The sequence below is a fragment of the Pagrus pagrus genome (genome assembly GCF_965226575.1).
Source record: "Pagrus pagrus genome assembly, chromosome: 14".
NCBI lineage: Eukaryota > Metazoa > Chordata > Actinopteri > Spariformes > Sparidae > Pagrus > Pagrus pagrus.
In genome coordinates this window covers 25,380,720-25,397,210 of record NC_140198.1, presented here as the reverse complement: position 1 = coordinate 25,397,210, position 16,491 = coordinate 25,380,720, and the positions used below count along the sequence as shown (strand labels likewise).

General features: G+C 41.9%; 1 protein-coding gene across 2 annotated transcripts in view; it reads right to left on the bottom strand.

Annotated features, from left to right (window-relative positions):
* Positions 1 to 5,928: 5,928 nt before the first annotated feature.
* The window catches only part of pcp4a (Purkinje cell protein 4a), a 30,750-nt gene continuing 20,187 nt past the window's right edge, over positions 5,929 to 16,491 (bottom strand). Inside the window, exons 2-4 of one of the 2 annotated variants that reach the window (XM_084373534.1) lie at positions 12,922 to 12,973; positions 8,141 to 8,173; positions 5,929 to 6,160 (exon numbers count right to left, since the gene is read on the bottom strand). In XM_084373534.1, coding sequence (XP_084229660.1) covers positions 6,030 to 6,160; positions 8,141 to 8,173; positions 12,922 to 12,973 — 216 coding nt within the window. In that variant the 3' untranslated portion in view covers positions 5,929 to 6,029. The remainder of the gene's footprint in view (positions 6,161 to 8,140; positions 8,174 to 12,921; positions 12,974 to 16,491) is intronic. The other variant, XM_084373535.1, reaches the window with a different exon arrangement.

Here is a 16,491-nt window from a genome sequence, read left to right as displayed (position 1 = left end):
CTCCACGGGTTTGACATGAGTGACTGATGGTGGTGTGGAGATGAAGCAGACGCATGCAGAGCAGGGGGAGGCTCTGCTCTCTGGATGTTTGGGTCGTGAATTTCAGCACGAGAGCCTGAATCCTCGCCTTATTTTCATCGTAACAGCCGTAAGACGCCTTAAAGCTTGTCAGTATGCTGGTCACTCAGATCATCTTCTGTGATCCTGCAGGTGGCAGTGTTGTAAAAGAGTTGTGTTACTCACTGATCCATCCTCTCCCATCAAGTTTCATCCCAGATCCTTTAAACATTTGAGAAACACTTGCACAGACACATGCAGTTTGCATTTCTGGGCCATTTTGCTGTTTGGCTGTGTTTTACTTTTTTTTTTTCTCGCCTACCAACAATTATTACTTGAAGATGCCAAGTAGGGATTTCCTGTCCAGCAACACTTGCACTATATAGAATAACTTCACTGTCACACCAACACATTGCAGTTTGTGACCTTCATCTTCCCAGTGCATGTTGAGATGAACTGCAGCCCTCTTAACCCAAAGAAAGCAGGTGAGGAAAATGTGTGAATTACTAGTATTTTCCTGGACTGCAGGAGTGGCGAAGAGTAAAAGCTACCCAGATCATTGGAAAACATTTTTGAGACATCATCAGCCATCGAGTTTAATTTTTGTGTCAGCGGTAACACACTGAGAATTCATCTGCAGGGAGACATGAGAAATCCGTTTCCCCATAAACAAAGCCTCAAAAGACCAGAATGCAATGCAAAGTTGTATTATCAGGGGTGTAGCTATAAAATCCATACTACACACTAATTCTAAGGAGTGTGGAGTATGTGTTGTGTTCACACTGAAGAAGTGATAAAAATGATGCATAGATAAATCAGAATGCAGACCGATGTCTTATTAAAAATATCAGTTTTTGTTGCCACAAAGATGCAAAATATTCAAAACAACTTGGTTCCGTCAATTAAACTGAATGCAAACATTGATCTGGAAATGGTCTCAAACAGACTCGGCAGCCATCTTACCTAACTGCACCACCACCATCCCTCCTCCTGCTATGAAAGTCAGCTCATACATGTAATCTGAACATGAAATGACGCGCAATGTAGAAATGCTGATACGTATGAAATGTACAAATCTGACGTATCCATGGTTTGCAGAAATGCACAATTCCAACATTTCATCCTGGTGATTGGGCTGACGCATAGGAATGGAGCAGCTTCTCACAGATCTTTGTTAAGTTGAAGCAGCAGAAGCATCATAAAGCATCTTAGTGTGACTGCTTTTGCCTGGCACACATGTTGCATCATGTCCTGTTAGTATACAATTGTTTTAAGTACCTTGATTTTTTTGCATAACTCCTGCAAAAACAGTATATTGTAAAAATTAGTATACAGTAGTATGTACCGTGGAATTAAAGACGTGTGACAGATCCACCTGCCAGTCAGTAAGATGACATCTCATACCCACAAACCCACGACCTCTTCAAGTGACAGCACTTAGCCACTGCCATTTATAGCATAGCAGTCACAAGGCATTCTGGGAAATGTAGGCAATCATGGGCAGGATTAAGTTACGATTACAAACTGCTGAACATTACAGATTGATTAAATCCATCAGTATGAGGGTAAATCTCTCCTTTAATAAAGTCAATGTGAATTAAAAATGTCAGCACCTCTCCAAATCACTGCAGGTGCTTATAAATATTCATTTAAATCTTATCATGGCTGTAAAGTGAAGTCATATAATTTTGACGGTTATAAAGAATTTCCTTCCTAACTGCTTTAGTAATTGAAGCTTCTCCAACTTGCCACTCTGATCTTCTGCCTGAGCCTCACACGTCTCGCCTGCTAAATTGCTTCCATGGTCTTATATCACAGGACAGGGGGTTGGCAGGAGGGCGTATTACTCAGCATGATAACTGTATCTGCCATCCAGCTCTCAAGTCCACAACAAATTAAGCGTGGAAACGGAGATTTACTTGCTGCCACACTCGGTGCTTCATAACTGCTGTCATAAATAAGTTGCAGGCGAACCCGAATTCTTCCCTCTGATCAGCCTGAGAAATATGAAGCTGTGGCAGGCAGCGCCGGGGAAATGATTCTGAAAATGTAAAGTAATAAACATGTCCCAGTGCAGAACGGGACCAATGAGCACCGCACCTTCATGAACAGTTTGGAGCCGGCAGTTGTTTATGATTCATTTGTTGGATTTAAAGACACTTTTCTCCTCTCAGATCCATTTCATGGGTAAGGACTTCAGTGATCTCCTCTGGATTTTATCTGATGAAGCACTGAGTAACCTCTACAGTGACGTATGACCTGTTTAACAAATTCAGTCTGGTTATAAATGCAGACATATTACTCATACACAGCATTAGCATCTTTAAGACTGATAGAAACTAATCAGGTGAGTCAACAGAGCTCATCAAATGTTGAAACACTTCTTAATCATTTGCATTTTAAGGATTTAGCTGCCTTAATAAAGGCTTTTTAAAAAAATATTTCCTTCCTTGGGGTCACTGGATGCCTCTTGTTTTCGAAAGCACTCTTTTGCCTGTTTTCCAAGAGCACCGACAAAATGTTTCTCTACACTGAATTACACAGAGCAAGCAGTCTGCCATTTTGTTTTTTGTTGGATATTGTTCTTTAGGTGGCAGCTGTTTTTGTGTCACTCCTCCCTACAGCTCCATAGCAGAAGAGCCTAGAGAGCCCAGGAGATGCCTCTGAAGCATTCCTCTGTATGTTCTGTGGTCAGTTTCGCAGAGATGATTTAGACTGCTCTGTGGGGTTAGGTCTTCATTTTACTCTTAGATTATTTTAAATGAGAGCCACGTTTCCATGGCAATGAATTAGTGACAGCTGCTGACAGGTGGCAGCAGGTGGTTTGTAGTTTGCTGTAGAGAGAGTAAAGAGAAGAGAGAGTTTAGAGCGTGTGGTGACCTGTTGGAAACACAGTACAGCAGTGAGGACATCATCAGTCCTTTGCATTTGTCTGTCTGACTGACGAGTTACAGCAGCAGAAGTCCTGAGTGCTGCCACATTAAGAGGCCACAGCAGCTCAGCTACAGCTCTGCACTGCACTCACATTTTACACTACTGACGCTGTTTTGTAATCTTACACTCTTCACTGAATATTTCCTAGTAAAATATTATGATTATTATAAAAAATATTAACTGTTTTTCAGTCAGAGGGCAAATGTTTTCTGTTGGAGTGACTGGAGCTGAGCGGTTTGACTGGTAATAGTGCCTTTTTACCCAGAATTCAGAGTAAATTAGTCCTGCTTAAAATAGAGTGTGTTTACAGGTCTTGGGGAGTGCTACTGCATATAGTCACTGTCCAGTGAAAAACACGAATCTCCAAATTTGGTGTTTTTTAATTTTTTGATAAAACTGAAGGAGGGATGAGTGAGTTGGGACATTTCTCCTATTTCTTAAGCCAAACAAACCGTTAAAGTCATTGAATCATTTGAAAAATTAATTGCCATGCAGCTGAAAACTTTCTTGAAAAGTTGACATCTTGGAGAACTGGATTTGGCTGGACGGCAACGATATGTGACAAATTATTGTAAAGTCTTTTGTGGCTCCAGAGGAAGCTGCATGTAATCTGATAAATTGTGTCCAGTGATGTCACTCAGTGACAAAGTTGCATTATGGGTAATGTAGGCAGCAGGTTTTGAAAAGCAGTCCACTATAACACTGTTCGATCAGTTTAGAGAGTTTAAGAACAAATTATCAAACTGATACAGCAGAACCAGAGATATCACCTTTACTTCTCTTCAAAACCCCACGCCTACATTACCCACAGTGCAACTTAGCCCTTGAGTGACATCACTGGAGTCGATTTATCAGAAAATATACAAATAGTAGCACACCCAAGACCTGTAATCACAGGAGTTGGAAAAAGGACAGTTACCCTTTAACCAAATGTTGTATTAGCCCAAACCGAACCAAACATGTTGGGGCAGCAGATCAGACACACATTTTAATACACTACTGCAGAATTTTTTTCCAATCAATCAAAATCACTTAATGTGTAATATATATGCAGTTTGCTATAAAGCGGCATGAAAACCATCAGCACATGCATCAGGATCCTGTAACTGTACTGACTAAAGTGTGTGGTGATCCAGTCCAGCACTGATAGATTTCATTGGTCAAGATCACATCGGTTAACTGGTAATAAACAACTTTTACTTATTTAACTTTAACTTATCATTCTGAAGTAAATACTGATTGCACAGTGTAATGACACCATCCGTGTACAGATTGGTTCCCTATAAACCTTGTTATCACTATGCCATTAAGTTTGTAACAGGAATGGATTTTTCCCATAAAAAGAGTAGGTCGATCTAGGGCACGAAGGGAGCACGTCTGCCATTGCACAACCAAAACAGGAAGAAACATTGTTTTACCCGGTCACTGTCCCCAGGTAGCGGTGGAACAACTGGAAGTAATGTGGAAACTCTACACTGCAAAAGAAAAATATCCCACTGATGGAGGAGGCAAAGAAGGTGAAGAGGGAGAGTGATAGAAACCGAGGAAAAACAAGAGTGAATGGGCGGGCATTCACTCAGTGGAAGGCATCGGTGTTGTGTCAAAGTCTGTTCCCTCGCTGATATGTGTTTCCTCTTACCACCAGAACTTGAGCCAGCTCAATATCAGAATTCTTTCTACCAGATCAGTAAGTCACACAACCTGCCTACGTCTCAATACAACTGGATGTTTAACGATGCCTTTTCACAGGACTGATCAGGGTTTCTTGGTCAAGTTTGGGAATCTCATGGTTGTTTTTTGCTTTGGAAAGTAGCCAGGCTGCTAATGGTAGTTACTAACCCAACAGTAACACCACAGGGAACCACCAGGGAGGAGGGAAAGCTGTAAAGTTCTCTATTTCCAGTTTAATAATCCAAGATGCTTAGTCAGCCTTTTGTTTGAACTTTTCTATTTCTTTTTTTAAAAAGAGGTTGTAATAAAAAGTTGATAATAGTTCATAATAAATCCATTTTACACACTGCACACACCTTGTATAGTCCAGTGGTCAATAGGACTCACTGTAGCCACATCTGCTAACCAGATCAATTCCAAATAATAGAAAGTAAATCAACTTGCACACCTTTTTCAATGTCTTTATTTATTTCTGTGTCTGTGTGTGCATGTGTGTGTTTGTATGTGTTCCTCTGTGCAAGCTTGCATGCATAATCGTGTGTGCTTCCACAGAATACATGTGTGAGCCAACTGAACAATGACATTATTGAAATCACGTTTGAACGAGAACAAGGAAAGAAACACAAGTGGAATCGAATCACAGCACGGCACCTACATCTTCACAAAGACACACAACTCAGAGAGGTTCATGTCAACAGATGAGAGGACATGACGGAGGGCAGACCTCCGACGGCGAAGTACAAATTAGACATTGATTTGATTTTAAAAGCAACAGTGATACAGCGTGACAGCACCGGCAACTGTACGGGATCGTTTTACCCAGCCGGAGGGAGACGCCATTAACAGACCTCCAATAGAGCTGAGAAACCTCTGATTATGATGCCTTACTGTTGATGAAATCATGACCCAGGTTAAAATGTTAATCACAGCAATGCATGTGGCTTTATATTCCCCCCTGAATCAAAGATAATCACTGTTTGACATTAATGAGAGGACTCATTATGGTTTTGGGTGCAACATGGGTATATTACACTGAGTGTGACATCAGAAAAACTACTCAACTGTAAGCTCCACTGCAGCTACACTGTGAGGTGTCATTGAAGTAAAAAACACAAATAGCAAAATCATAGGAAAGATTTAAATACTTACACCCAGAATTTGATAATGTATATAATAGTCATTATACGTTAGTAATTACACACACACTTTCACAAAGATACCATTTAGCCCCAGAAACCGCCCCACCCCCGACCCCCACCTTCAGGAATCCCACCCCCTCCCTTCCTTCTCAGTTCATGACGGTGCAGTTTGATTGACATGCAAGACCAGGCCCACATCAGGTGAGGACGCAGCTGACGGCTGCTGCTCTAAGACTTTCCATCCTGCTTCTTTTTCTGGAATTTCCTGAACTGCGACTGGATGGCCACGGCTGCCTTCTCCGTCTCCGGGTTCTCCATGTCGATGTCGAAGTCCGGGGGGAGGTTGTTCTTCTTGTCATCTAGACAGAAGAGAGGCAGAATGGTGAGAATATAGAAGGATTAATGTTTCTCAGTCACTGTATGAATCTCCAGGAGGTGGGATTTTTTTGAATTTCTCGTTCATAATCAATGTACAATCTGTTCATGATGAACACAGTCTGAACAGATTGTAGATGTTCCTCAAGTTGCCCAGATGGCACATCTAATGCCCATTGGCTGATGGTGTATTGTTTTCATCCCAGTGCTGTACAACACAGCCGCAGTCTGTTCACCCAGTACAGAAGTGTCTGCTGCCAGACCACCAGACTACAGAGCAGCTTCACTCCTCAGGCTGTGAGACTCCTGAACTCATCCTCAACACTCCACTGTATGAAATATTTAGATTTTCTGTCCTTTTATTCTCTTATGTCTCATAAAGGGAATAAACTCAGTCTCGTTTTACAACCCCAGTGTTGTAAAAAGACAATAAATGGTAATCACGGATACTGGTGGGACTCCAGGATGCGATAAGGATGGAACACGATCACACAAACACTCGTCCACGGTTGCTTCAATAACGCCTTGGAAAAGTGGGTTTCAGGCAAAGAAGCATGTCGTGCCTGAGGAGCAGCGCTGCATGCACGATGGGTCAGTCAAGTTAAATTCATGGAGAAAGCGATGTGACTCCACGCACAGCGCTGAAAAGTTACGAATGTATCAGCTCCTAGAAGCTGTTAGAAAAACAAAACGCGTGGTGCAAGAGAGAAGTGCGTGCCAGGTGCACCATGCCATTGCAACGCCTCTGATATTCTTACACTAACCCTAACCATCTCTGTCCTCATGCCTAAACCTGGCCAACCCAACCAATGAAGGCAACGAGTACTAGCCAATCAGAGGCAGAGTAGGGCTGGTCATGACTTACCAACCCTGGGGGGAAAAAAAACTGCATGTTACACAGCTGCGGGTGATTCCCACAGAACAGCTCAGGGGCACAGTTTAACGTTAACAGAAGGGGTGGTCAGAAGAAACGACCTCAAGGATGAAGACTAACTGGTTGGTTTAGTAAATGCATATCCTTACTTCTGTTAAAAAGCAGAACACCGCTGGTTCCCTGATCCTTACCCTGGGAACCCTCCGGTCTCCTACACAGTGGCCGATCATAACTAATATTTTATGCTGGAGTGTGGGACTGTTCTGCAGTTCCTCCTTGATTTCAATCCTTGTCAGGGTGCAGAAGCCTCATAAACTGAGAGTAGACCATTATTTCACCCAAAAACTCCAAGGATGCCATCTGACAAAGGGTTAGTTCTGGGAAGGGAACAATTAGTTCACATAATCATAATTAAACAAATAAATTGAGTCATAAAATGTACACAGAAAATATGATTTCATTGCAGCTTTAACAGGCAGTTTTTCTCTCTGTTGCAGTGTTAACTGAGTGACATGTCATGAGTCGTGTCAGACGTAAACGTCATTACAGACCTTCAATAAAAGGACAGTACAGAAGCCCACACATCAGACACACCACCTGTCTGATAGAGAAGACGGTGGTCTTTTATGGCAGAGGACAAACTCCTCTAATAACCCACCTATAAATAAGGTGCCATGTTTTCCAGACTTATAATCAAACTTCTTTTTTAATATCCATACAGTATACCATCCTTTTTACCCTCCTGTGAGAGGAGAATGAGACATGCTTCAGTGAAAGCAAACAAAACGCTGCTGATTTAAATATTTGATATCACAAAGACATTTTCATACAAAGCAAAGCCACATTCTCTGTGCTGAGGAGCCCAAATAAAGAAAACAGTGAAGACTGAGGTCAGCGCTGAATGCTCAAACTCGCATAAAGCAGATGTGTCATTAAAGCAAGTGAACAGGTTCAGGTTTATGGGATGTGGCACAGTCGGTTGTTAATTCAAGCAGCATAGTTGTCATGCAGGGAGGTGCTCCGTGCGCGACCTGCAGTGAAAGGTGTGCACGCTGGCATAAATGGAGACTTTTCCAAATGGCCTACTTACGTTTAGCTGGAACCTTTTGTTGACCTTGGAGCCCTTGGATGACACATGTGACAACGAAAACAAATTCATATTTCATGATTGCAGAGGCCACACAAACCTCTCCACACACACACACACACACACACACACACACACACACACGCACACACACACGGCTTCCTTCTCTGAAATCACACCTGCTCCACGGGGTCGATGCCCTTTACACCACAGAGGACGTAAGACTCTATAAGCCGAGCACATCACAGTCTCAGTAATGTGTTGTGCTGCTGCATGAATGAATCAAATTGACACAATGGATGATGGGATTATTTCCATAAAAGGGTTTGTGAAAGGTCACGTTCAAATTGGTTCCTGTGAGATTTAAAGCAACCTAAGAGTATATGGACAATGATTGATGAAGGCACAGTCTAAAGAACACTGAGCAACCAAATCTCCTAAAGGTGACCTGTGAAAACTGAACCACAGCTCAGACGCTAATATATGAGCAAAGTATGGAAAAAGAAGACATTTCTCCCTCAGAGGGAGTGTGTGTAAGGTACTGTGTCTATAGGAAAAGGTGGAGGTAATGATTTTCATACAGACATGATGCCCTTTCGGTCAATCCCACCAGGTCATGACAGCCTTATTCAGTATCAAGTCACTGTTAGCTTGTGAGCTAGTTGGCAGCTGGATGGAAGATCAGCCATCCAGTCAGCACTGAAACAACCCTGAGTTTACTCCGCGGCAGGGATTTTGCATTTACACAACAACTGGTCTACCTGCTTGAAGGTGTGTCTTAAAATAATGACGTTCTTGTCTAAATGGACTAAAAGGACTACTGCTAACAAAGTGGCTAACATGTTTAATTTCCTATAACTTCTTCACAATAAAAGCCCCCGTTATTTTGTCATTTAAAAGCTTTTATCATGAAGCTACATTACAGGAAACGTTGTGCTTTCACCAGCAGTCACTAAACATGACTCCAAAAATGTTTGAAAGTGCAGACAGGACGAGAAAAAACTAAATAGATTCAGTTAGAAGCTATTAAAGGGACCCGAACACAGACTTAAAAACGTCTTTCTCTCAGGTTTCCTGCATCGACATGAGTTGAGTATCGATTTAAGGGGGAGACGGTGCTTGTTACAGGTTTGCCCAACTGTGGAGCAGGAAAAGTTAATCCACGTGGCTCGGTTTGACTTGGAAAAACGGCTTTAGTCTTGCATAGTCAGATCCATCTCCACAGCAGTGTCAGCGCTGGAGAAAGGTCTGGCTGCACCAATTATCCCTCTGGTGTAGGGGAAAGAAAAGCTCTGGCTTGTTTGTATGTCTTTAAACCAAATGGGATAACTAGGTTATCAGTGTTGATATTGCAATAACATCATTTCTGTTATCATTTATTGTATTTTTACTTTGTGAAGTGACATTGTAAAGTTTTTAAATAAGGAATCATCGTTATGAACATGATGTACAGTGTTATTGCTGGAAGAGGACAAAACATTAGGCTTGTTCTGGGCGAGTGTGATTATATAGAAAAATTGAATGAAATAGTGGATGACGGGTGTGCTTTCAGTCCCAGTCTCAGACACACAACTACCTCGTCATCTTGTTTGGTATTAAGACTCTTTTTTTGCTGTTTTATAACCTGCCCAATGAGACAAAGCAGGACCACTGTCTCCGTTTTGACAGCCGTCTGTATTGAATGACGTGACTGTTTACTCCGAGCTGCGAGGAGGTGAAAACAGGTCGGTTTGAGCTCCACCTCCACTGTTACTTTATGCTGTTTACAAGATTCATTATTAGAATGTAGGTCAGCTCAATTCATGTGTATTACTAACATTAAAACAGCCTCTGCTCCTAGCTGTCTGTCGAGTGGACAGACTGTTAAACCAAACTCCTTATAAAAGCAGGTGTTTTATGGTCAGGCCTTATTTCTTCATGGTAAAAACTGTAGTTTAAACTTTACAAAGGCTCTTTTTTGATTTGTGCGATCTACAGTCACATGTCATTTACTCAGTAACGTCATGAACTAACCTGTGATGAGGTGTTTGACACAGACGGGCATGTATGGACTGGCCGGGTCTCACAGTTTACCATTTTCCTCCTCACTGTGGATGGCCTAAAGCCACAGATCTCTTCTCTTTCTACTGACTTTCATTCTTTTGGGAAGTCAATAAAATCATAACCTTTGGGATTTTTTATTGTTTGACATGAAAAATGCATCAGAGTGGCTTTTAGGCATGTCGCTACTCGCTGTTTTCTATTTGGTGGCAGCACTTTCACAGTGTTTGTTTTCACCCAAAGGGAGGCGTGGTCGTTCTGGCGACAGGAAAGTGTCATGTGGCTGCCCTCATCTATCCTTGGCCCCAACAGTAGGTACCAAATGTTTCATTCAGCAGCATGGGTACACCATATATTTACACAAAATATAATTTGTTACTATACAGTTTTGAAACACAATATTTTTAATTGGAAAGACTAAGTGCCAAAACAGGGCAAGTTGCCTAATCCAAAGAAATGTTTCTGTGTATTACAGACACTAAATGTGGCCTTTTTAACATCTGTATTGTACAAGGGATACATTTTCCCATCACCCACTTCTTCCCCTTTTCCTCTTATATTCTAAGCTATGAGGTTTGATAATGAGACAATGCATAAAGCACTATATGAATAGAATATGAATAGAATTAAGGTCTTTCCTAAACCGTCCATTCATTAGAGTGACTCAGACTTCAGTAACTCTCCTAAATCAAAAACAATGGCGTGAAGAAAAAAGTGTAAAAAATGGACAAATGTCAAATGAATGCAATTCACGCTGGATCAAATTCAATTAAGCTGCTAAAATCCCCCCGATCACTGGCGGGATGTTTCCCTCCGGACTGAGCTGAGCTGCAGTGCACTTCATCATCCCACAAGTTGGGACAGAAATCCATTTCAACACGGGGAAACAGTGTTATCAGCGGCCCCAGAGACGGAGCAGAGGTGACACATGGTCTCCAGGTACACAGGGCTGCTTTCTGCCCTGAATGGCACTGTGGAGCCATTTAGCACTGAATGGGCTTCTATTAACCTGCTGCATCCATTGTGTTAGGAGAAGGTTGACTTCAAGCAGTGGGGGAGATTTTATTCAGTGATTCCTCTGTGTATTGTATCATCTGCCATGAAACCTAATTTTGTAAATGTGCAAAAAGCACTTACAAGATCTGCAGTATCTGCTTGCATGTTGAAACTAGTGAACCCAGTAACACGATACAACCTGCTAAACGTATATTCATGATGACATATCAGCTCTTTTCAAAGCTCAGTTAGCATCTGTTAATTCTGCAGAGCAGAGTGGAAATGTCAGACTCATTCACATTCACATTCGTCTCACCTGAGCTGAGGTCATGAAAAAATCTGAGCTTGATTAGAAACAGGCCTTTGTTCTTGCACACTCTCATTTTGCCAAGATGACAGTTCTGCACTTAACACCATTTATGAATTTCAAAGGATCCTGCTAAGTACTGCGAGCCCAATTTTACCATTTATAACTCAAGGGATTTGAATTACATTATTATGCCAACAATACCATGGCCCAGTTTGCAAAGTAGGTCTTCCTGTGAATTGTTACCATGGCAGAGGAAACCTTTTTATTGCCAGAAACAATGTGGTGTGTTGCAAACGCAAACGCAAAAGCAGAAAAGAGACATACACAAATCAACGATTGTGTTAAATTCTCTGTGATACAGAAAATCTTGGCATATTAAGACATTTTGGGAAATGTAAGCGTGGAAAGTGGACTGTTTCAACAAACTGAACAAACAAGCTGATGCATCATCTCAGTTTCAAGAGGGTCCTGAAACGTCAAGACTGTTTACCAAATATTAGATGGTGCACACAAAACACAACAAAATAACACACAAAAAAACATTATAAATAGTAAACAAAACAATTACAAAATTGTTGTGATATATACATTCATAATCAAAACATGTTTTTAATTGTAATCATTATAAGCAGGAGCAGCCTAATTAAATCAATGGCTGTTTAAAATAGTCCAAAAGATCTTATGGATTTAATGTGTGAACTTTAATCCAATCAGTTCAATCAATGGAACCAAGCCTTTTTCTTTCTTTTCTTTCTTTCTTTCTTTCTTTCTTTCTTTCTTTCTTTTTTACAAGTTTCTGTCAAGACAGAAACAGACAAAGTGGTTTAGAGTGAATTAAAAACTGCTTCAAATAAACTTGATAATTAAAATGTATTTATTTAAAAGGTCTTTTAAACCAAAGCAAATTTCCTCTGATATCTAGAGCCTGATGAGAGGGAGGAATGTGAAATTTAGATTCAAAATAGATCCTATTATATTACAATCGTTTGGTGCGTAGGTAGACAGACAGCCGAGTAAGATGACTGGATGGGCTTATTAGAGGCCTGGAACAGCCACAGTTACTGAATTTTCTTCTTTTATTTGTTACAGCATTTGAATTATTGATTGCTGTTGGGATGTTGAGAGATTTTCTGCAATATAACAAAAAGTGCTTCCAGAGTAACTTACCAACCCTAGATTTAACATCTAAAATGGGTCCTTAGCTGTGAAATCAACTGATCTGTGGAACATTTTAAATACATCTGAAACAATCATGATGGTAACTGAAAATCACACTTTCCATTGTAACCGAATAGCACAACTGTCTTTGTCCTGTTACTGTGTCATCTAAATGCTGTACGCGCCACACAAGCTTTAGTGAAAACAACACATCAGTAAGATTCTGCATTGTACTTCTGCTTTTGTACTTTTCAGACTGATCATGATGCTGAGTAAATACCTTGGCCAGCAGATGGTTTGCTGCTTCCAGTCGTTGCTCCAGATGCTTGTCTCTGCAAAGAAAACACAGAAAAACCCTCATTGAATTACTGAATCATTAATCGTTGTTACACACCACATGTGATTATGGGAATTCTGAAAACTTTCCTCCTATTTTTATAGAATATTTGCTCTTCACTCCACAAAATGCTCATTTGGAAGTTAAACATTTTAATTTCCAAGATCTTTAATTGCGAGTGAAGGCGTCATACAGCAGGAAGTCGTCCTCACAGTGAACATGTTCGAGGACAGCCTCTGCTCTGTGTGAGGGCAGCTGGGATGAGATGCGTTGATCTATAATCCATGTTTCTGCAGAAGAGGCATGCTCGCTCCGCCTGCTCTAACAGCTCCCGACTGTTCGCCCCATGACAGGCTGCTGCTGCTCCGCAACATTACAAGATGCTCTCAGCTCTGAGAAGAAGAGCCTCCACATGCAAAGACGTTACGCTTGTGTGAGAAGGTTTGCTGCAGTTTCGTCACTGAGATCTTAAATTTGTTTGCTTGAAGAAAGATCGTTTTGCACACTGAGCTTTAGTCTGTGGATCACATTAACCAATTATGTATTTAGCCTCCTGTTTTTTCAGATCAATGTGTTTAACAATACAAGAATATGATTCATACAACTGAAGGTTGCCAGTGTGAAGTGATTGTATTTCACAGCAGAGACATCTCTCCATCTTCCAAAGCTCAGCCTGAATTATTCATCCTGTGCTTTTATTGAATTTTTAAATGCCGGAGCAGTTTTGATGTATGGGAACAAAGCAACATAAAACTGGCAGAAGAAATCCTCCGTCTTCCTCCCATGTCCCCATGTGCCGTCACGAGAGCCAGTGGAAGAGAAACTTGTTTGGCAGCGTGGCCATCTGTCTTTCTGTTTACACACAGAACTCAAAGTGAGTCAATGCCGCTGGGATTCCCAGCGCCACGCTGACTCTCATCTGCTTGGCTGTGCTGTGGTATTCAGAGGGGCAGGACCGGTGCCACACAGTGATGGCACCATACATCACACCTCCACCCACCAGGACTCAAGCGAGCATTCAGTGGCAGCCAGAGCGGACGTCTGTGAGCAGGGCAGCAATAACGTTTGAGTGATCGTCTCGGCGCAGTTGGAAGATGCAGTGTAATATGGAGAAATCAAGACAAATGCGCTACAAGCTCAAATCAATAACCAGCTGCAGGCTGAACTTTCTGATGCTTGATTCTGCCTTTTCACTCTTTTTTCTTCTCTCGTTTATCGAGTTTCTCTTCTCCTTTTCCTCCCTTGTCGCCTCTCCTGCTTTAGCCTTTGGCCTCAACTGCCCTTCTTACACTCTGAGCAGATGGACCACGGCTGTGGAGCCACCGACAGATGTGAGAGGAGCTAGTCCGAGTTCAAAGAGTGACACTTCTTCCATATTAGGTCACATTACAGCGAGAAAATATTCATAGACTTCAGGAGAGAGTTAAAAAATCTCCCTGATCGCACTAAGAGGAGGTGTGGGTGCTATTTGTGTCTGCGGTGGGTGGCTGCGTTGTGATAAAAGTATCCTGAGTAAGATTATTTTTGTCTCTAGCTGTGACTAAAAGTCATATGGAGTCTTAGGAGGAACATTTGGTCTGTATTTATGCAGCGTTCATGTAATAAAGCCTGTAAAACGCCTGTTGTTGATGCAGTAAAATACGTTGGTGTTTGCAAGTCTAATCTCCTCTAATCTTTGATTTTCAGATTACAGTGAGGACTGAGGTCGGGAGTCAGCGACTGGACAGCAGCCCTGCAGCTGGCAGGGACTCATGAACCACTGTTGCCACCTGTAATGGTGTAATGCTTTCTTTCTTTACCCAGTCTTTCAGAAGAGCCAACAGATGCGATGAGGGTGGAGGTGATGGAGGGGCAACAACAATGTGACTACATTCTTATATAAACACAGAGGAAGTGAATCCTCTGCTTGTCTTCCTTTCTCCTCTCTACAGTACTTAGATCATCACCACCCTCCTCCCTCCCTCTCCTTCTCTCTCTCTTTCTGCCTGGATACAGTCGGAGCTTGCATAACAAGTCCAGTACTAAAGTGCACGGGGATAACTCTCCATGCTTTCTCACTACTCCCTCTTCGGCTCAATTTTTCCCCCCAGTGGAGGTTCCATCTCACTGATTTCAGCACATTCTTTGTCTCTCAACTAGGAGCAGGCAGAGAAGAAGAACAGAGTATTTGCATAGAAATTCATATGAGGAATTTCAAAAGCAATAAGTGACTTTCAAATGAGATGTTTGTCACAGCCCATCTCAGTCTTTGCTCAAGCTTGACGCTGCTTGATTCCCATCACTTGCTCACTTTTAGCAGCTGAGGAGTTACTGACGCTCTGTTTGCCGGCGGCATTTTTTAACAAAGGGCGAGGAATTCTGAGCGACAAGAGAGAAAACAGTAGTGGAGCGTGTGCAGCGATGCCGATGTTTGCCTCTTCACTTCAAATCAAACTGTAGGAAGACAAATCTTCACCGTGTTTGAGGTGTTTCCTCCTGGCAGGGAGGTTTTTCACTGTCCAGTCAGCAATATTATCTATGTTATGCAATAAAATGTAAAACAATGCTGCAGTATACGTACTGTGGATGCTATTTCTTCCTATGTTTATTATTCAAAAGAAAAAGTTGAATTCAAAACAATAAAATGTACCCTTGCACAGTACACTCGGGGGTTTTGCTGTTTCAGCCTTACCTGTCTGGTGTGAACAGAAGCTATGCTGAGTTAGCTCTACTGTCGCTGTTCACAAACATTTTGTTCAAACTTCTTGGGGAAGGAACTTAATTGAATCACTTTCTGAAAAGATCTGTTCATTAGTCTGTTCAGATGAGCTCTTAGTCAGTTGTTAGAGAACATGAGATGTACGCTCAGCTACTGTTTTTCGCTCACAGGTGGAATGGGGTGTGTACATGTCAGCAAATACACAACTGATACAGGCTTGCTAACCTTTAGCTGTAATGATTCAACAACGTTGGTCGTGGATTGCACTCCAGATGGCATTATCTAGACTGATATTATATGCATAGGCTAGCAGTTAACGTAGCGTGCACACACATATGTTCCTGTTTTGAAAAGTTGACAGTTACAAGGGTACACTGATTGAACTCACTGAATGCAGTATCACAGTTTACAATATGTGCAGTATAAAAAAAAGAAGGAGAACAAGGAGAATCCTTATTAATGTCACATATCACACAATGTACAACACGGTGAAAGTGGTACTCTGCATTTAACCCATCCTGCGGGAGCAGCAGGCACCGTACAGCGGCTGGGGAGCAACTCCAAATCTCAGCCAGTGCCATGATTGAGGGCACTGACTGGAGAATCAACCTTAGGTTCATGTTTTGATGGTGGGGGAAACCAGAGTACCCAGAGGAAACCCAAGCAAGCACGGACAGAAAGGCCACACAGGAAGGCCCTGCCCTAGCAAAGGATTTGAACGCAGGACGTTGTTGCTGTGAGTCAACAGTGATACACTGTACCTGAGACTGTCTCAGATACTTTCACTCTGAAGGAACACTGCATGTTCTTACTGA